Source organism: Giraffa tippelskirchi, chromosome 5 (genome assembly GCF_054371585.1).
Source record: "Giraffa tippelskirchi isolate mGirTip1 chromosome 5, T2T-mGirTip1v1.2.pri, whole genome shotgun sequence".
In the NCBI taxonomy this organism is placed as follows: domain Eukaryota; kingdom Metazoa; phylum Chordata; class Mammalia; order Artiodactyla; family Giraffidae; genus Giraffa; species Giraffa tippelskirchi.
In genome coordinates this window covers 114,072,680-114,093,558 of record NC_137279.1, presented here as the reverse complement: position 1 = coordinate 114,093,558, position 20,879 = coordinate 114,072,680, and the positions used below count along the sequence as shown (strand labels likewise).

General features: G+C 37.5%; 1 protein-coding gene across 3 annotated transcripts in view; it reads right to left on the bottom strand.

Moving 5' to 3' along the window:
* The window catches only part of LOC145505379 (mitochondrial adenyl nucleotide antiporter SLC25A24), a 67,354-nt gene that overhangs the window by 20,137 nt on the left and 26,338 nt on the right, over positions 1 to 20,879 (bottom strand). For all 3 annotated transcript variants that reach the window (XM_081487229.1, XM_081487231.1, XM_081487230.1), the window contains exons 3-6: positions 17,840 to 17,927; positions 9,970 to 10,081; positions 4,863 to 5,021; positions 1,973 to 2,125 (exon numbers count right to left, since the gene is read on the bottom strand). In XM_081487229.1, coding sequence (XP_081343355.1) covers positions 1,973 to 2,125; positions 4,863 to 5,021; positions 9,970 to 10,081; positions 17,840 to 17,927 — 512 coding nt within the window. The remainder of the gene's footprint in view (positions 1 to 1,972; positions 2,126 to 4,862; positions 5,022 to 9,969; positions 10,082 to 17,839; positions 17,928 to 20,879) is intronic.

Here is a 20,879-nt window from a genome sequence, read left to right as displayed (position 1 = left end):
TATGCAGTGTACAGGTGGATGCTTAGGTACCAAGATGAATAGAAAAATGCTAGAAGGGAAGGCAGTTAGAATACAGATGGCAGCTGAAACCATGAGAACACGACATCACACTGCCTCCCTGATCCTGATAAAACCGCACTGTTACGCCAGTGAGAACCCAAATGGACCACCGCTTTATCCTGTGCTGATGTGTTTAAGAGATCTACATACAAGGCTGACACTATCCTTTTCTTCATTTTTCTAAACTGTTAGTTTTTCAATGAAGCAAAACCTATTTGAATCCAGAAGGGATCTAGCTAGGTACTCTGGGAAATTTGAGAATACGTATGGCTTAATAGTTATCCCAAAGTAGTTAACAATTCACTGGGGAAAAGAATGGGTTTTCTATTATCCAGTGGAAAACTGGATATCCCATAATATAGTATTCTAAGAAAGTCAGGCAGGTGAGGCATCAGTTTTGGTTGGGATGCTTAAGAAATGCTTCTAATAGGAAGCTGGGCTTAACAGAGCCCTGAGGGATAAACAGACCTACACCAGGGAGAGAAAATAAACAAGTAAAACAGGCCCCAGAGACCACAAGGACACTGCACCACCTTGTGCAGAGAGCTGTCTCCTGATCTCTAAGAAAAGTTACCATGCAGAAATTAGAATACTGTGAAGAAAGGAATCTGTACAGAAAGGAGTCTGGCTGGATGGAAGCAGAGGACAACTGTTGGTGGTGTCCAAGGTAAAAATTAGCCAAGTAGCATAAAGTGTAATATACATATCTGCTTACAATAATACAAACTTCCAAAAATACTGACTTCCTGCCTATGGAATAATGGTTTTATTAATATACTTCAATATTTGTTTTAGGCTCTGGCCTTCCTATCATAAAATCCAGTATGTGGTCAGAATAACCTACAGGTATCTAAAATGCAAGCCCTAACTCATGATTTCATAGAGGGAAAATATCCTTCCCAATGACAGGTTATAATTTAAGTCATAGAGGCTAGCTTTTTTTCAATTTTTTTCTTTGCTTCTCTATTTTTTAAGCCAAGAAAAGACACCTCTAGACTTTGTAACCTTCTCAGGAGTATTCTGTTGCTCAAGAACTAAACATTAAAAAAAAACAAAACTAAACACTCTCAAAAATAATCAAAAATCTATTTGAAATAATACAACATATAAAGTGGAGTTAAATTTCTTTTTTTTTCTTTTTTTTTTTAAGGTGGAGTTAAATTTCAAGTTTCTTATTATTTATGGTTAACAATGACAAACGAAATCATGGAAAGAATAATTTTGTCCATGCTTAACTAGACAACTCTGCTACTGACCATAAAGAGAAGCCAATTCTAAAATCCACTAGTATATTTCCTCTTAACATCAAATTATGCTGATGTAGCATCCAAACATCCTAAACAGCCTAAGTCAACAGAAAGGTTAATTCAGAAGTAAATCACATTCATTCATTTACTCATTCACTCACTCATTCAACACTTATTGAAGACTTATCACATGCCAGGCTCTGTCCATGTGCTGGAGTGCGTGGAGAAGCAGCCAAGCCCCCGCCTGATGGAGCTTTCATTCTAAATTCAACTCAGTTTTATAGCAATGTCAGATTACACAAAGGACCTGAACTTAAAAATTTTCCTTCCAGATTCTGGACGGGGACACTTTCATAAAAACTTATGTTCATGTGCAACTTCTATTCTGAATTCAAAATGAGTAAGCTAAAATCGTGCATTTCCTTTAAGAGCTACTTAGAAAACACAAAATCCTTTCTGATATAAGTAATATGAAATTCAGAATCCTAGAATTTAGTCATGCAAAATCTCTAAATTAATCTAATCTCCTGTAACAGAAATTCTTCATGGAGTATATGTGGAAAATTATCAGGTATTAAAATAATAATCTAAAATGCATGGTATTTTAATTGTTATTGAATCAGTTTGACTCCTCGTTAATAAATTCCATAGGTGATAACTATTACCTGTTCATATGCCCAGAACTTAACAGCTGTCTCAGGAGCAATTTTAATGACGTTTGTACCATTTCCTCTCCAAAGCGAGCGGATACCTCCTTCTTTCACCATCTGTCGAAAGCCGCCATATATGTTCATCTTTGCTGATTTTGATCCATGGACCTAAAAATAAAGCAAAATGATATAAAATACTGGTGAGATGTTATCATTACTATTTCTAAAGCAGCAATACAACCACTCTCTTTCCTTCAATATTATTTATTACTGCAAAAAGATGTATTTGAAAATATAGAAGGTTGAGAAAATATATAGTGGGAAGAACTATTATCACCATTGTAGAAGTCTGATTCTAAGAAAAATCAATATCCTCATTGTGGGAAAGCAGAGAAGACATGATCAAAATTAAAATCGTGAACAACACCCATAAGATAAAATGAACCAACTTAATACTTATTAGGCTATGAAACACCCTTTGGCATATGAGCAAGTTCAAGGTAAGAAAAATTAGAAAAATATAGTGAAGGCAATATATTATTCTTCCTCCCTGAGAAATAATACAGACATGAAATATAAATGGGACTGAAAACAATTTGGATATTATGTTTATCAGAACCATAGAGACTAGGATATACATAGCCTGACACCAAAAACAAAACCTGTACGTTCTATGACTTATCTTAAGGTATCATGTGTGAACACTTGACCCAGTGAGTATCGATAAATTACCTGATCGTACTACCAATGTCATAGTTGTTTAAATAAACTAACCTTATGCTTGCTTCTATCTAAAACTGATTACATATAATAAACCCCAAAAAAAGAAGTCAGCTATTCTTTTTTGTTTTTATTTTGCATTGGGATATAGCCAATTAACAATGTTGTGATAGTTTCAGGTGAACAGCAAAAGGACTCAGCCATACATTCACATGTATCCATTCTCCTCCAAATTTCCCTCCCATCCAGGCTTCTACATAACATTGAACAGAGTTCCACGTGCTACCAGGAGCAGTAGGTCCTCACTGGCTATCCATTTTAAATATAGCAGTGTGCCACATGTCCATCCCAAGCTCCCTAATTATCCCTTCCCTCTGGCAACCATAAGTTTGTTCTCTAAGCCTGTGAATCTCTTCCTGTTTTGTAAGCAAGTTCATTGTATCATTTCTTTTTGGATTCCACATTTAAGGGAAGTCATACAATATTTCTCCTCCTCTGTCAAAAGTCAGCTATTCTTCTGATTGTTTCAGCTTACACAAAATGAGTCACTACTACATTTAAAAAAAAAAAATAAAGATCAGAGAGGCTGAAGATTAAAAGTTAGCCTTGAGGGCAGTATGTGATATAGTCACAATAAAAACCCTCAACACCAAAGACTTAGGTGAGCTTCCCTGACTGGTCTGCAACTCTGTGCATGCTGTCACAGGCGGATGGCAAGAAATAACACATTGTGACTCTTCGGGGAGAAAACAACAGAAATTCTGCATTTGATTCTTCCATGGACTCAGCCCTATGCTCTTTGCCCCTTGGCTGATTTTAATCTGTATCTTTAGTTGTAATAAACCATAACCATAAGTATAAAAGCTTCTAGTGAGTTCTGTGAATTACTGAATCTGAAGGTACTTTGAGAAACTTCCTGAACTTGTAGGAAATAAAGTCAAAATATATCCATTTTATTTTAAATAAACTGCACAGTAAAATATGAGAAAGGAAAGATGAATGTTTATTCAAAATTTCTCAAAGTCAATTTACTACCATTCCTAAAAACAAAAATACATGCCAATTCTCTCTCCTTTTTCTTTAAAGCAGTATCATTACCCCTAAATATATTTTGAGATGTAGGTACATTCTAGATGAATTCTAGTTGAAAATATTGTCAGAAATCATTCTGTACAGAAATCTAAGGACAAATACAAAAGTACTGACCACAGGAATAATAAGGCAACTTTTAAAAACCTTCTTAAAGCAACTACTATATTCTAGTGGGGTGTTCCAGCCTACCAGGCATTTTCCCATAACTTCCACTGTTTAATGTTTTTACCACTCTTGTTAGATAGTCTTACTCCCATTCTAGAATGAAGAAAATGAAGCCTCAGGGGTTTCATGCAGTATGAGAAATATAGTCAAAAACACTCCATTCCTTGTCTAATTTGTTGTGAAGGAAAAGTTATTCAACTCTCTGAGCCAGAGAATATGAGGATAAAATCCCCCTGGCTGCATTATTAGAAGATTAAATGGGTTATCATAATGAGGACCAAATAAATATTAATCCTTTCCTTTTCCTCTTTCTTTCCTCTCTGACCAGCCAGGGTTACACTGCTAGTAAATGGCAAAGTCAATCTATAAAACTAGGTCCTTTCTGCTAACCTCAGATTTAGAATAACTTTTTAAATTACATCCTTGTTCCAAGAGTCTAGATTTCAGAAAAAACCCTCTTTTAAGAAAGTACATAAAATAGAAGGAAGATAGAAGTAGTTTAAGGAGAGTACTACAACAATGGCTAGAGATTTTCCTTTCTAATTAAAACATTTGAAGAGGCACAGGATGCCAAGATTAAAAGTTCATCACACACATGTTCATCACACCTTCCTGGAGAAGGAAATGGCAACCCACTCCAGTATTCTTGCCTGAAAAATCCCATGGACAGAGGAGCCTTGCAGGCTGTAGTCCATAGGGTCATAAAGACTCAGACACGACTGAGCGACTGAGCACATACATACGTACCAACAATTTAAAGTAAATATTTACATGGACTGAATTTAGGATTAATAGCAATAAAATTGAGACACTCCTTTTTAAAGGCATGATTATTACTGAGGTATCTTTCATCTTTTTTCAAAGTACCATATTTCTCCCTATTTCAGAATATTTTGGACACACTTAGACACAAGATCCTAAAGCTCACCTGCATCATGACTTTCAGGCGATCCAGAGGTGCTGTGCTTGTCCGAGAGACGGCCCCGGCAACACCTCCTGCCAAAAGCTGCCGCCACCACTGTCCGGACTTTTTTTCATCTTCTGTGAATTCATCTGGAATAGTTAAACTATCTCCTATGTCAATACCCTGTTAAAATGAAAGAAAAATCCCCAGGCTCCTTCAATTAAAGATAGATCATTCCAGAAGGTTTGTTTCTTTTAGAGAAGAATTACGTGTTATTTTAAAAAGCTGTTTCGATCCTTAGAAAGTATTATACTGAGCCAATCTGAGCATTTAGGATTATAAGCAGCCTATTTACACTAAATAAAGTACAGTATCAGTCCACAGGAAGTGAAAATTAACAGTAATTACAAATTTACAATACCAACAATTACAAATTTTCTTAACAGATTCAGGATAACTCTTCCAGGTCTCAGTTAGAATGAAACAGCAGTGTTTTATCAGATGTAGAGAATCTTACTAGATATAGAAAGAATTATTTTGTAAGTTCTTCAAAGATACTCCTTTTATCTCAAAATTATATCCACATTATATTTTATATCATGATATGTGCTTTAAATATATAAATGAAAATTAAATTAAAACTTTAATGTGAATACCCCTAAACTCATTTCCTGTCTATAAATATTTTTATAAATCTAACTTGCCATTTAAAAATTTAGCTAACAGGGAGGTATTGTTTAAAATTATCTACCTTTCAATCTATTCTAAACATTACAATGGATTACAAGTATAACTTGAAAGAAACAAAATTCTATAATAATATTTTTACAGCTTTATTATCTAAATGGTTCTAGTGTAAAAGATTTTATAGGTAAGAGTGTCAGGGTAAGAAGCTATGCTACAATAGTAACCCTCTACTTCTTTATTTTTACTATCAAAAAATGGATACATGATTATAGCCTCAACTATTAACTATCTCCAAAGATAAAATAATAATTTGATTATATAAACATGATTTCACATAAGCATAAATTTTATCAAGGCAACTGAACTACTAATATAGTATTATTTTATACTCATAGTTGAAAAGGCATCGTTTTCTGTTGTTGTTGTTCAGTCCCTAAGTCATGTTTGACTCTGCAACCCCATGGACTGCAGCACACCAAGTTCCGCTGTCCTTCACTATGTCCTGGAGTTTACTCAAACTCATGTCCGCTGCGGAGAAGGCAATGGCACCCCACTCCAGTACTCTTGCCTGGAAAATCCCATGGACGGAGGAGCCTAGTAGGCTACAGTCCACGGGGTCGCTAAGAGTCGGACACGACTGAGCGACTTCACTTTCACTTTACCCTTTCATGCACTGGAGAAGGAAATGGCAACCCACTCCAATATTCTTGCCTGGAGAATCCCAGGGACGGCGGAGCCTGGTGGGCTGCGGTCTATGGGGTCGCACAGAGTCAGACACGACTGAAGCGACTTAGCAGCAGCAGCAGCAGCAGCAGCAGCAGCAGCAGCAGCAGCAGCAGCAGCATGTCCGCTGAGTCAGTGATGCTATCTAACCATCACATACTCTGCCGGCATTAGTCACCATTAATTTTACAATTTTCTAGGTAAGGTTAGGTATTGTTACTAGTGGCAATGTGAATGCTAGGCTTCATTTAGTACATATAAAATGTACTGAAATCCAGGAAGAAGTATAGACATCAAGCCTGTTAGAAAAATTAAAATTCTCTCAAAGAGTTTCCATTGTTTCCAGGAACAGATTGCACACTGAAATGAATTTTATTTATGTCAAGATATTTCAGCAGGACATTAATGGAATTTAATTAAAATTTGAAAGTTTTGAGGAATACAGAGAGATAGGTGTGCTATGCTGAGCAGATGAGCCAAACATTTGTTTAACCTTCCATGATTATTATGATAGATGCCTTATTCCAGAGATAAATCTGAACAAGCAAGTTTCAGAAGGGATCTTTGGCCATATCAATCATGAGGTACTGAGATTATCTAGGTGATATATTATCTATACAAAGTAACAGCCTGTACCCTTTACACTCCCCTAAGGCACAATCCTTCAGTTCAGTTCAGTCGCTTAGTCGTGTCCGACTCGTTGCGACCCCATGAATCACAGCATGCCAGGCCTCCCTGTCCATCACAAACTTCCAGAGTTTACCCAAACTCATGTCCATCGAGTCGGTGATGCCATCCAGCCATCTAATCCTCTGTCATCCCCTTCTCCACCTGCCCCCAATCCTTCCCAGCATCAGGGTCTTTTCCAATGAGTCAACTCTTCATGTGAGGTGGCCAAAGTATTGGAGTTTCAGCTTCAACATTAGTCCTTCCAATGAACACCCAGGACTGATTTCCTTTAGGATGGGCTGGTTGGATCTCCTTGCAGTCCAAGAGACTCTCAAAAGTCTTCTCCAACACCACAGTTCAAAAGCATCAATTCATCGGCGCTCAGCTTTCTTCACAGTACAACTCTCACATCCATACATGACTACTGGAAAAACCATAGCCTTGACTAGACAGACCTTTGTTGACAAAGTAATGTCTCTGCTTTTCAATATGCTGTCTAGGTTGGTCATAACCTTCCTTCCAAGGAGTAAGCATCTTTTAATTTCATGGCTGCAATCACCATCAGCAGTGATTTTGGAGCCCAAAAAGATAAAGTCTGACACTGTTTCCACTGTTTCCTCATCTATTTCCAATGGAGTGATAGGACCAGATGCCATGATCTTGGTTTTCTGAATGTTGAGCTTTAAGCCAACCTTTTCACTTTCCTCTCTCATTTTCATCAAGAGGCTTTTTAGTTCTTCTTCACTTTCTGCCATAAGGGTGGTGTCATCTGCATATCTGAGGTTATTGATATTTCTCCCAGCAATCTTCATTCCAGCTTGTGTTTCTTCCAGCCCAGCGTTTCTCATGATGTACTCTGCATATAAGTTAAATAAGCAGGGTGACAATATACAGCCTTGATGTACTCTTTTTCCTATTTGGAACCAGACTGTTGTTCCATGTCCAGTTCTAACTGTTGCTTCCTGACCTGCATACAGATTTCTCAAGAGGCAGGTCAGGTGGTCTGGTATTCCCATCTCTTTCAGAATTTTCCACAGTTTATTGTGACCCACACAGTCAAAGGCTTTGGGATAGTCAATAAAGCAGAAATAGACGTTTTTCTGGAACTCTCTTGCTTTTTCAATGATCCATCAGATGTTGGCAATTTGATCTCTGGTTCCTCTGCCTTTTCTAAAACCAGCTTGAACATCTGGAAGTTCACAGTTCATATATTGCTGAAGCCTGGCTTGGAGAATTTTGAGCATTACTTTACTAGCATGTCAGATGAGTGCCACTGTGCGGTAGTTTGAGCATTCTTTGGCATTGTCTTTCTTTGGGATTGGAATGAAAACTGACCTATTCCAGTCCTGTGGCCACTGCTGAGTTTTCCATATTTGCTGGCATACTGAGTGCAGCACTTTCACAGCATCATCTTTTGGGATTTGAAATAGCTCACCTGGAATTTCATCACCTCTACTAGCTTTGTTGATAGTGAAGCTTTCTAAGGCCCACTTGACTTCACATTCCAGGATGTCTGGCTCTAGGTGAGTGATCACATCATCATGATCATCTGGGTTGTGAAGATCTTTTTTGTACAGTTCTTCTGTGTATTCTTGCCACCTCGTCTTAATATCCTCTGCTTCTGTTAGGTCCGTACCATTTCTGTCCTTTATCAAGCCTATCTTTGCATGAAATGTTCCCTTGGTATCTCTAATTTTCTTGAAGAGATCTCTAGTCTTTCCCATTCTGTATCCCACTCAATATCATGGTAATCCAAGTCTATGCCCCAACCATTAATGCTGAAGAAGCTGAAGTTGAACAGTTCTATGAAGACCTACAAGACCTTTTAGAACTAACACCCAAAAAAGATGCCCTTTTCATTATAGGGGACTGGGATGCAAAAGTAGGAAGTCAAAAAACACCTGGAGTAACAGGCAAATTTGGCCTTGGAGTACAGAATGAAGCAGGGAAAAGGCTAATAGAGTTTTGCCAAGAGAATGCACTGGTCATAGCAAACACCCTCTTCCAACAACACAAGAGAGGACTCTACACATGGACATCACCAGATGGTCAACAGTGAAATCAGACTGATTATATTCTTTGCAGCCAAAGATGGAGAAGCTCTATACAGTCAGCAAAAACAAGACCGGGAGCTGACTGTGGCTCAGATCATGAACTCCTTATTGCCAAAATCAGACTTACATTGAAGAAAGTAGGGAAAACCACTAGACCATTCAGGTATGACCTAAATCAAATCCCTTATGATTATTCAGTGGAAGTGAGAAATAGATTTAAGGGACTAGATCTGACAGACAGAGTGCCTGATGAACTATGGACGGAGGTTCGTGACATTGTACAGGAGACAGGGATCCAGACCATCCCCATGGAAAAGAAATGCAAAAAAGCAAAATGGCTGTCTAAGGAGGCCTTACAAATAGCTGTGAAAAGAAGAGAAGCAAAAAGCAACGGAGAAAAGGAAAGATAGTCCCATTTGAATGTAGAGTTCTAAAGAATAGCAAGGAGAGATAAGAAAGCCTTCCTCAGCAATCAATGCAAAGAAATAGAGGAAAGGCAGAATCCTTAAATGCCTATAAAAGCTGAGCAGCTTATCTTCACAAGATTTCTGGAACGCAGTAGCTCTTCCAAGTTTTGTGAATGGTAAACATAGGAACTACATCTGCAGTCTTTATGAAGTCTTGTGTTGTTTTTTTTTGAAGATTTCACTCATGTCTAACTCTGTGACCCCACAGACTGTAGCCTACCAAGCTCCTCCGTCCATGGAATTTTCCAGGCAAGAATACTGGAGTGGGTTGCCATTTCCTTCTCCAGGGGATCTTTCCGACTCAGGGATTGAACCCAGGTCTCCTGCATTGTAGGCAGATGATTTACTGTCTGAGCCACCAGGGAAGTCCCCACACCTAACAGAGTATGCAGAATTCTTACAGGTCAGTGAGCTAGCTACAGAGACTTAGGCACCCTGACCTGCAAGTGTTGCAGAGTACTCCTGGGTGATAACTATACCAATGGCTTACAGGTCCAAATAAGTGTAAATTAATACATAAAGTAGACTCACAGTAGAATGTTTCCAGAAACGGATGATTTCCTCAATGTCTGTAACGGGGTTAAATAAGAAGTAGTCTCGCCATTCATTCCAGTCCACTGTCATCGTCCCATCAGCATCAATGCTGAAAATAAAAAGGAGCTGATTAAAGAATAAAATACAATTTTTAAATAAAAATAACATTATTGGCCATTTTGCAGAATGACAATTTTTCTTCCAACTTAATATTCTTCTAAGGTTTTTGGAAATGGCAAATGGTAACAAGCATTTGATGATCTGTTAGTTTTAACCTTTTTAAATAAAAATGGACTCCAAATTTATAGATCTCACTAAAAGCTACTTTTGGTGCTGCATCAAACTCCAAGTCAATGAGCTAACAAAGATAAAATTGGGGGGGTAGTCCATGTCTGATTCATGTGAATGTATGGCAAAAACCACTACAATATTGTAAAGTAATTAGCCTCCAATTAAAATAAATTTTAAAAAATTAAAAAAAAATTGGGGGGTAGTAATGAATAAACTAAAGATTCATTTTTCTTATGCTGGCTCAGGAAGATAGTTCTTAATGTTCTATTTTAATATTTGGATGTAATTTTGGAATATACTCAAAATACGCTATCAATTTCCTTCTCCAGTTTTCTCTATGTTAAGAAAACTAGCAGTGATTATATATAAAAAAAATCTAGTGTAAAGCAATCATCAATCAATTAAAAATAAACAGAATTTTTAAAAAATCAAACTTGGTGATTGCACGTTTTAAGTCTTAAGAAATCCTAGTACCTTATCTTCAATATTTACAGTTAATATATTGTAGCCTTGAATATTTTTCATTAACTTTTTCCTTGTTTTAGAAGTTTCTTGGCAATAATGTCATTTGTACCTGTTTTTTCCCTAAAAGTGACTCTAAACTGCCCAGGATTTTGACTGTTTTGTTCACTACTGTGAGACCCAGTACATAAAGTGGTCAGCAAAAATAAAGTGCTCAATTATTTGTTTAATTAATGAATATCTCTGAAAAAAAAGCGTAAGCATCTCCTCCAGATTTTTTATTAATTCTGTGACTTGTGTGAAAGTGATGCATAAAGATGACAGACAAATAAACTGCTATTTTCAGATTTTTTTGATATTTTCCAATTCCACTTTTAACTTTGATCTGCATACATGAAATTACACTTAAATTTTCACTTGTTCTAGCACACAGGTATTAACATTTCATATTTGCCTTAGAGTCCTAGTTACTACTGATGTTTATAACATCATTCTTCAGGGTTGCCGTATTTATTACTCTATTTTTAGTACTATTTTCTATTTTAATGCAATTGCTTATTGTCTGATCCTATCCCTCAACCCTCCACATGCAAACATCCTCTACAAGGCAAGGGTTTTTGTTTATTTTATTCACTGATACAGCTGAAGTATCTAAAACAGTGCCTGGCGCAGAGCAAAATACTAACTGAATGAATAAATGAATTTCAAACTCTAGCTTACAGCCACAGAACCCTCAGTGTCACAAACTTCTTAAGTTAAGATAGTCCCGTGGTGGGTTTAAACTGCATATCTCTTCAAATTACTAATGCAGTTGACCAACTTATCCTATTCACCTGCTATTCATTTTTTTCTTCTTGTGAAATGCTTGTTCATATCTTTTGCCCATTTTTCTAATGGGCTGTGTCCTTTTCTTAAATGTGTATAGTTCTTTATATAATTGATTTAATCCTTCAAGTTATAAATTAGCAAGTACTTTGTCTTTTCACTGTATAGTACCCATGAATTATTGTTGTTGTTCAGTCACTAAATTATGTCCAACTCTTTGTGACCCCATGGACTGTGGCACGCCAGGCTCCTCTGTCCTCCACTATCTCCCAGAGTTTGCTCAAATTAATGTCCATTGAGTCAGTGATGCTATCTAACCATCTCATCCTCTGCCGCTCCCTTTTCCTTTGCCTTCACTCTTTCCCAGCATCATGGTCTTTTCAAATAAGTCAGCTCTTTCCAACAGGTGGCCAAAATATTGGATCTTCAGCTTCGGCATTAGTTCTTCCAATAACTATTCAGGGTTGATTTCCTTTAGCATTGACTGGCTCTGATCTCCTAGATGCTCTTAATTTTAATATAGCTGAATTTATCAATCTTTTCATTTATGGTTATTGACTTCTATATTTTTTAAAATAAACTCTTCCCTATACTGAGATATAGACATCTGCTTCTTTTCCCCTTAGAGGTATTACAGTGTAACTTTCACATTTAGTTTGATTTTTTTTAATTGAAATATAGTTGATTTACAATACTGTGTTAGTTTCAGGTATACAGCAAAGTGACTCTGTTTTATATATATCAGATTATTTTCTGTTACAGGTTATTACAAGATACTAAATATAGTTCCCTGTGCTATACAGTAAATCCTGGTTGCTTATCTATTTTATATTTAGTAGTTTGTATCTATTAATCCCATACTCCTAATTTATCCCTCCCCCTACCTTTTCCCCTTTGGTAACCATAATTTGCCTTCTATGTCTGTGATTTCTATGCATGGCGTAAGGTGGTATCCAACTGTATTTCTGTCTGCATGGATAACCAGAAGCACCAGTACCATTTATTGCACAGCCTCTTCTTTTCAAAGGGATTTGCAAGGCTACTTCTCTCATGTGACAAATCCCAAACATGGATGGGTCTGTTACTAAGAGGGTAAGTTCCACTTGTCAACTTGTCTATCTATCTGTGTAGCAACACCACTCACTCTCTTAACTATAGCTTATAACAACTCTTGATAATCTGATGAAGCAGGCCCCCGGCTCCTTATGGTTCTCTAAGAATGTCTTGGTTATTCCTGGATCTGTACAGTTTCATTTTTCTCTGGAAATACTTCATAGTCCAAATGCTGGGGCAAAGAGATCAATTGAGAGGATAGTTCAGCACTGGGAGAAAGCAAGCAGGAATGGTGAAAGAAACAAGAGAAGATGGATGAACTGGTGGAAATGAAGGGGCCAGAGGTCTGTGAGTCAACATGCAAGTATCAGAGGAGCAAGACAGTGTAGAATATAGAGGAAGAAGGGTCTTAAGGTAGAATACAGGTATGTAAGACTTCGGAGGAGGAGCAGCTTCAAGTTATGATACAATTAGAGAGAGAGTGGGCTACTGAAGCAAAATGGAATAAAAGGCTCAGGTGTTGAGGAAAGTGAGGAACATTAATGCGAGAAAGTAAGGGGAGCCACCAGCATGAATACTGCAGTTTCCTAGGACTTTGGACAAAGAGAAAATGACCATTTGACAAGTACCAATGTTCTCGATAGATGTAGAGAGGGAACTAGAGAGGAAAGATGGATGGAGATGAGAGCCTAAAAGGAAAGTGGCTTCTTTACTTGAGAGCAGACGATAAAGATACACGAAGCATATATATTTGGGAGAGACACCCAAAGATATATTCAGCTACTCTCCACAATATCTTCTACTGAAAAAGGAGAACCAGGAGGCTATATTTCAATAGGCTATGGTTCCTGTCTCACACTCTGATGATTCAGCCACAGCTGTTTCAAACAGCACCTTGCACATTTCTTTTCCATGAATTCAGTCTTGGAAACAGTAAGAGACAGTGAAATGGCAGAAAAGAAACTGACATTTGGAGTTATATGAGTCATACTGATGGCTGAGCCCTCAAGGGGAAATCTGTGATTTCTACTACAGAAAACATAATTGTGAGATAATAGAAAATGTACAATTTGGTCTCTGTTCCCTGCTCCTGGTTCAGAGTCCCTACAGCCCTTCTACTTCATAAGTGATAAAAGCTCTAGGGCATCTCTTGTTCTAATGAGGCAACTCTGGCTGGGCACCTGGATGAGGAATGGTCATCAGAAAAACTAAGCCATGATTAGAAGCTTGGAATTTTCAGCCCCTTCCCTCCCAACCCCAGCCCCCAATTCTCCAGAGACTGGAAAGGGACTGAAAATGGAGTTAATAACTGATCATGCTACGTGTGCAGAAGGAAATGGCAACCCACTCCAGTATTCTTGCCTGGAGAATCCCAGGGACAGAGAGCCTGGTGGGCTGCCATCTATGGGGTCACACAGAGTCAGACACGACTGAAGCAACTTAGCAGCCACAGCAGCAGCATGCCTATGTGAAGAAGCCTCCATAAAAATCCCAACAGTATAGGATTCAGGGAGCTTCTGGTTAATAAACACATCCACACACCAGCAGGGTGACATATCCCAACTTCTGTGCTTGGGACATTCCCAGACCTCCTCTTGTGTGTATCTTTTTACTGGCTGTTCACCTGTATCCTTTATAATATCCTTTCATAAACTGATAAATACAAGTACACATTTTCCCAAGTTCTGTGAGCTCATCTGACAAGTAACTGAACCCAATGGGGAGAAGGTCATGGGAACCTCTGATCTGTAGCCAAGTCAGACAGAATATGTGGGTAAGCTAGGGACCTCCTACTCCTTGTGATTGGCATCTGAAGTGGACAGCAGTCTTGTGAAACTGAGCCCTGAACTTGTGGGATCTGACACTACCTCCAGGTCGACAATGTTAGAACTGAATTCCACTGTATGAAATCCAGCTGGCATCACTAAGAATTGCCTGTTGTGGGGGGAAAACCCACATATTTGGTGACCAGAGCTTCAGAAGTAAAGTGTTTTGTGCGAGTAACAAAGGAGTCTCGTAAAAGGGAAAATGGAGCTTCTTCTCTAATCCAAACATATTCTAAAATTTTTCCTGAAAAAGTATAAATGCTAATAATAATAATAGCCTAACAGTGCAAAAGAATATACATTAGCCACTGGGGAAACAAAAAAACCATGATGAGATACCACTTCATAACCACATACCCATGGTTAAAATCAAAAGACAGAAAATAACGTCAGGGAAGATGTGGAGAAATTCAGGCCCTCCATACACTGCTGCTGGGATTGTAAAATGGTGTGGTCACTATGGAAAACAGTCTGTCAGTTCTTCAACCAGTTGAACATAGAGTTACCATATGACCCAGCAATTCTTTACTAGGTATATATCTAAGAGAATTATAAACAAGTTCACATAAAAACATGTACACAAATATTCAGAGCAGCAATATTCATGATAGCTGAATATTGGAAGCAAAAAATACTGGAAGTGGAAGCAACCCAAATGTCCATCTGTGGATGAATAAAGTGCAATATATACATAAAATGGAATATGCTGCTGCTGCTGCTAAGTCACTTCAGTTGTGTCTGACTCTGTGCAACCCCATGGACAGCAGCCCACCAGGCTCCTCTATCCACGGGATTCTCTAGGCAAGAATACTGGACTGGGTTGCCATTTCCTTCTCCAAAATGGAATATAACTTGGTCCAAAAAAGGAATGAAGTAGTGATGCATGCCACAACATGGATGAAGCTTGAAAACACGCTAAGTGAAAAAAGCCAGACACAAATGCCACATGCTGAATGATTCCATTTTTTTTTTATGAATGTCCAGAACAGACAAAGTAGATCAAGTAGCTGCTGGAAGCTTGCAGGGTGAGGAGTAAGGAATGACTGCTAGTGGATACAGAGTTACTCTGGGGGCTGATGAAAATGTTCCAAAATCAGATAATAGTGATGGTTGCATAACTCTCTGAAACTGGTAAAAACCAGTGACCTGTACACTTTAAAAGAGTGAATTTTTTGTATGTGAACTACTTACCAATAAAGTTGTCATAAAATATTTATATATACAATTATATAGCATCATTTAAAAATCCATCCTCTATATTACCTGTTATTTATTCTGGAGCTTAGGCTGGAATTTGCATTGGTCCTAAAGCTATCAAAAGGAATACAGGAATAGGATTTCTGGCAGACAAATCAGAGAAATACTTTCAGTTTCCTGGAAAAATGTGGCTTTGGGGGCAGAACATTACATACCCCATATTCTACTTTAAAAATGCTGTTTAAGGGCCTTCCCTGGTGGTCCAATGATTAGGACTCCATATTTTCACTGCAAGGGGCATGGGTTGGATCCCTGGTTGGGAAACCGCATTTTATTTTTGAGGCCAAAAATAAAAATTTTAAAAATGCTGTTTATCTCCTTTTCATGTTTTAGCTTTACATTTCCTCAGGAAAGCCTTTCTGACCTGATGTTAACAAAAGTGATGCCAATGTATAGCTCTGAGATTTGCGCCTTCTTATTAAGCAGCTGCTTGCTGAAGAAATTCTGAATAGACAGAAGGGAGGAAAATGCTACCAGTGCAGATACAAAAGGAGATAAACGTGACAATAAAGCCATTTGGAAGAAACTTTTTAGGTAATGTTGAAGACTGAAAACACTGACAAGAATACTAATACAATGTAACCATCCTTTTCTATTTTGTTACCATTTTTTTAAATTGATCTCTGTATTGTATTTGTAACAAAAAAGCCTTCAAGGACACTTAGACTTCAGAAATTATCACTCTATTCTGTAAAATAACACACTAAATCTGACTACCCTGGGCAATAATATTCAAACTGTATCTCTATTTTCTGAAAGAAATGGTATTTATTTTTATGTGGGGGGATATTTTCTCTTTTTTCTTTTTTTTAATTGAGGTACAACTGCTTTATAATATATCAGTTCCTGGTGTACAACAGTGATTCAAAATTTTTATAGACTATACTCCACTTATAGTGATTATAAAATATTGGCTTTATTCCCTGTGCTACACAATAGATCCTTGTAGCCTATTTATTTTACACATAGTACTTTGCACCTCTTGTCTCCCTATCTTGCCCTCCCCACCTGCATCTCCCGATTAGTAACCACTGGTTTGTTTGCTATATCTATGAGTCTATTTCCTTTCTGTTCAACAGTTTTTTAGATTCCACATATAAGTGATAATATATAGTATTTATCTTTCTTTTTCTGACTTATTTCACTAAACATAATCCCTCTAAGTCCATCCATGTTGTTGCAAATGGAAAATTTTCATCCTTTTTTATGGCTGAGTAATATTCCATTGTGTCTATCTACCATGTCTTCTTTATCCATTCATCTGTTGATGGATACTTAGGTTGCTTCTTTGTGACTATTGTAAATAGTGCTGCTATGAATTCTGGGGTGCATGCATCTTTTTGAAATAGTCTTTTCTTTTTTTGGATATATACACAGGAGCGAAATTGCTGGATCATATGGTAGTTCCATTTGTAGTTTTTTGAGGAACCTGCATACTGATAGTGTTCCACAGTGGCTGCATCAAGTTACATTCCCACCAACAAAGTACAAGGGTTCCCTTTTCTCCACATCCTCATCAACATTCCTTATTTGTGGTCTTTTTGATGATGATCATTCTCACAGGTGTGAGGTGCTATCTCACTGTAGTTGTGATTTGCATTTCTTTGATGATTAGCAATGTTGAGCATTTTTTCATGTTCCTGTTGGCCACCTGTATATCTTTCTTAGAAAAATGTCTGTTCAGTTTTTCTGCCATTTTTTTTATTCGACTTGTTCTTTTTAAATCAGTGTTTCTTTGTCAGTCAATGAGGAGACCTTCGGGATTTCCCTCTTATCCAGTCATGTCATGCATAAGATAAAGAAGTGATGAATCTGCTTGACTCCTCATCTTAAAACAATGAGTTCTACTGTCACATTAAAAAACAAACAGGAAAAGAGATAGCGCTAAAACTTTTAGGCTCCTTTTGTAGAGATTTAGCACCTTCCTGTCATTCCACCAGTCCTGGAGGCCTTGAGAGAGTTTTCCCATTCATACACTTTAGGTGTATGAGCACACACAAAATGAAAAGGAAGAAAAGCAGGGGAAGATATTGTGAGGAATGATAAGGTGCAGAGAATTGTTTTAAGCCATGCTTACAAATGCAGATCTCTGATACAGGATATTAAAATTAAAAAAAAAACAAAAAACAGTTGTCAATAGATGAAGAGCTTACCTTCGAAGAATCAATTCTGCTTGTTGTTCAGAAATAGTTAGACCTAGTATCTGGAGAGACTGGACAATTTCAGAAGCCTCAATTTTTCCTTTAAAAAATAAAAATTGTAAACTCAGAACTGACAAGGACCTTATAAATCATGAATTTCAAATCCCTTACTTTATAAGGGAAAGCCTTGAACCAATTAAGGTAAAATTATGAATTTATATGAGCTACAGATTTGCTTAAATACATACTGCAACACCAACTCAAACTTTAACAAATATATTAAACAAGTACACATATATTATTTCATTCAAAAATCATAACAGCCTTGTAGGTAAGTAATGATATTCCTTCTAAAGAAGAGATTGAGCTTACATGGCCCTACAAAGAAACCACATTAAGAAGCAACAGAACTGAGGTACAAATCAAGACACTCAAATTTTGAAGTAAATTCAGTTAAGGTAGGGTTTCTTAAAGTATGCATTTACTAAATGATGAACCATTTATTATGCATAAAGATGTACTGCACTGAGTTAAAAAGAAAGTGGAAAAATGACTAAATGAAGCCAAAGAGTGTGAAATATTCTTTTGAGAGATCTGGCAATAAAAATGAAGAAAGTAGGGATAGCAGGATGAGAGAAGAAGGAAAATTATTATGATGAGAGCAATTAGAGCATGCTGTGGAAAGGAGAAGAAACAGAGAAGAACAAAGAGAAAATACAAGCAATAAATTGTAAGACTGCATTTCCCTGAAGCAGTTCACAGACTCATGATGATCCTAAGACGAGTACGAATAGAAAAGGATGAAACAAAACAAAATAAGACAGGGTCTGATGCCAAACCAGGATTAATAGCAAAGTTCTCCAGGAAAAGAGGAAGACAAAAATTACTGTTAGTGGTGAGAGGAAAAGACTGCATTTAAGAGAAGGACTTTGAAGGGAATGACAGGACTGGGAGAGAACTTTCTAGGGAGAAGAAAGGAGCAGCATGAGAATCTGGACAATGTAAGAACAGCCAAAGTCTTTCAGAAACAGCCAGACTTTTCAGCAATGAAAATCTTCAAACACCACTCTGAATAATCACCTTTATAATTGCCCTCTTAAAGAAATACAGTTGATTTTCATTATTCACGCTGGTTACTTTCTATAAGGTCACTGTGAACACCAAATTAAGGGAAATGGAAACGTTGTTCCTAAGGGAAATATGGGTTTAGGTTCCTGTAAGCCTCTAGTTTTCTCATCAATTTTCTCATCAACCAATCAATACAAAAGCTTGTTTGCTGTGTGTTTCTGTTTAAATACACCTTGTTTTATATATATACATATATATATATGTTAATGTTGACTCATTAACAGTGAGCTCATGGTCAATAGCACTATAAGTCTTGTCTGAGTAAAGTGTTTTGACACATATATTTTTCTCCAAAGACACTTCACAGCCTTCCCACATTTAGGAATGCACACCAACGTTTCAGCACTGCTCTTGGGAGCCATTGTAAATAGTGAAATCATCAACAAAAAACACAAAAATGTGAAAGACATGGCACCAAGTAGGCTGTAGAAGGACTTATTTACAGTACAAAAGCTACAACAGGGAAGCAGAGTGTCACCTTATTCTGTCTCAGCTAGAAATGTGCTCACCAAGCAAATGAAGCTTGTGGCTTCTCTATGTAAATCCATGAATGACTGCATAAGCACTGTGAGTACAATTTGGGGGTTACTTCTGGAGTTAAATTTTATCAAGTAGACAAATTCTCAAATACAGAATTCATGAATAATTAGGATAGATTAGATATGCTTTCCTTTGTTGTTGCTTAATTGCTAAGTTGTGTCTAACTCTTTTGCAAGCCAATGGACTATAGCCTGCCAGATTCCTCTGTCCATGGGATTTCCCAGGCAAGAATACTGGAGTGGGTTGCCACTTCCTTCTCCAGGGAATCTTCCCAACCCAGGGATAAAACTCGTGTCTCCTGTATTGGCAGGAAGATTCTTTATCACTGAGCCACCAAGGAAGTCCCAGTTTCCTTTATGAAAGTCTAATAAACAAAAATATGAACCTATAATGAGAAAGTGTTTTTAAATATACAAACAAGATAAATTGAGAGGAAACTGTTTGATCTACTACAAATGTATCATAAGTTTCACCTTTAATACAACATTGTAAGTCAACTATACTTCAATTAAAAAATAAAATAGAAAGACTTCATTTTTATTTCTTCTGGTTCATTTAGAACTTTCTGAAATTAACCATTGATATGTGTACATCATACATACTGGATGATCAGCCTCTGTTTATCTGGAGATGATCCTTAGTTAGCTCTATCTCCCAGCAACTGCCTGCCCTAACACTATATAGACACTTCTATGCAGAGAGTTCAGGGTGGGATGAAAGTTTGTGGGAAGAAACTAAGTTGACTGTAAGAACTGAATTTTGCTATAAGATTAGATTAAGGCACACTTGGGGCATACAATGTAAGGTTTATGGGTGCTAATAAATGTTCTAACAGTACTACTTTCCACCACAAACTCAGCTTTTCCTAGCTGAGAGTCACAGATTTGAACAATCATCAAAACCATTAAAAGGATTTAGTTGTTTGTTTGAAGTAACTTGCCTTGAATCTAACTAAAGTTAAGGTTCAGTATAAATCAGGGCTTTGCTGATACCTCAGTTGGTAAAGAATCCACCTGTAATGCAGGAGACCCCGGTTCAATTCCTGGGTGGGGAAGATCTGTTGGAGAAGAAATAGGCTACCCACTCCAGTATTCTTGGGCTTCCCTTGTGGCTCAGCTGGCAAAGAATCCGACCGCAATGTGGGAGACCTGGGTTCGATCCCTGGGTTTGGAAGACCCCTGGAGAAGGGAACAGCTACCCACTCCAGTATTCTGACTTGGAGAATTCCATGGACTCTATAGTCCAGGGGGTCGCAAAGAATCGGACATGATTGAGTGACTTTCACTTTGGGCTTCCCTGGTAGCTCAGCTGGTAAAGAATCTGCCTGCCGTGTGGGAGACCTGGGTTCGATCCGTGGGTTGGGAAGATCCTCTGGAGAAGGGAA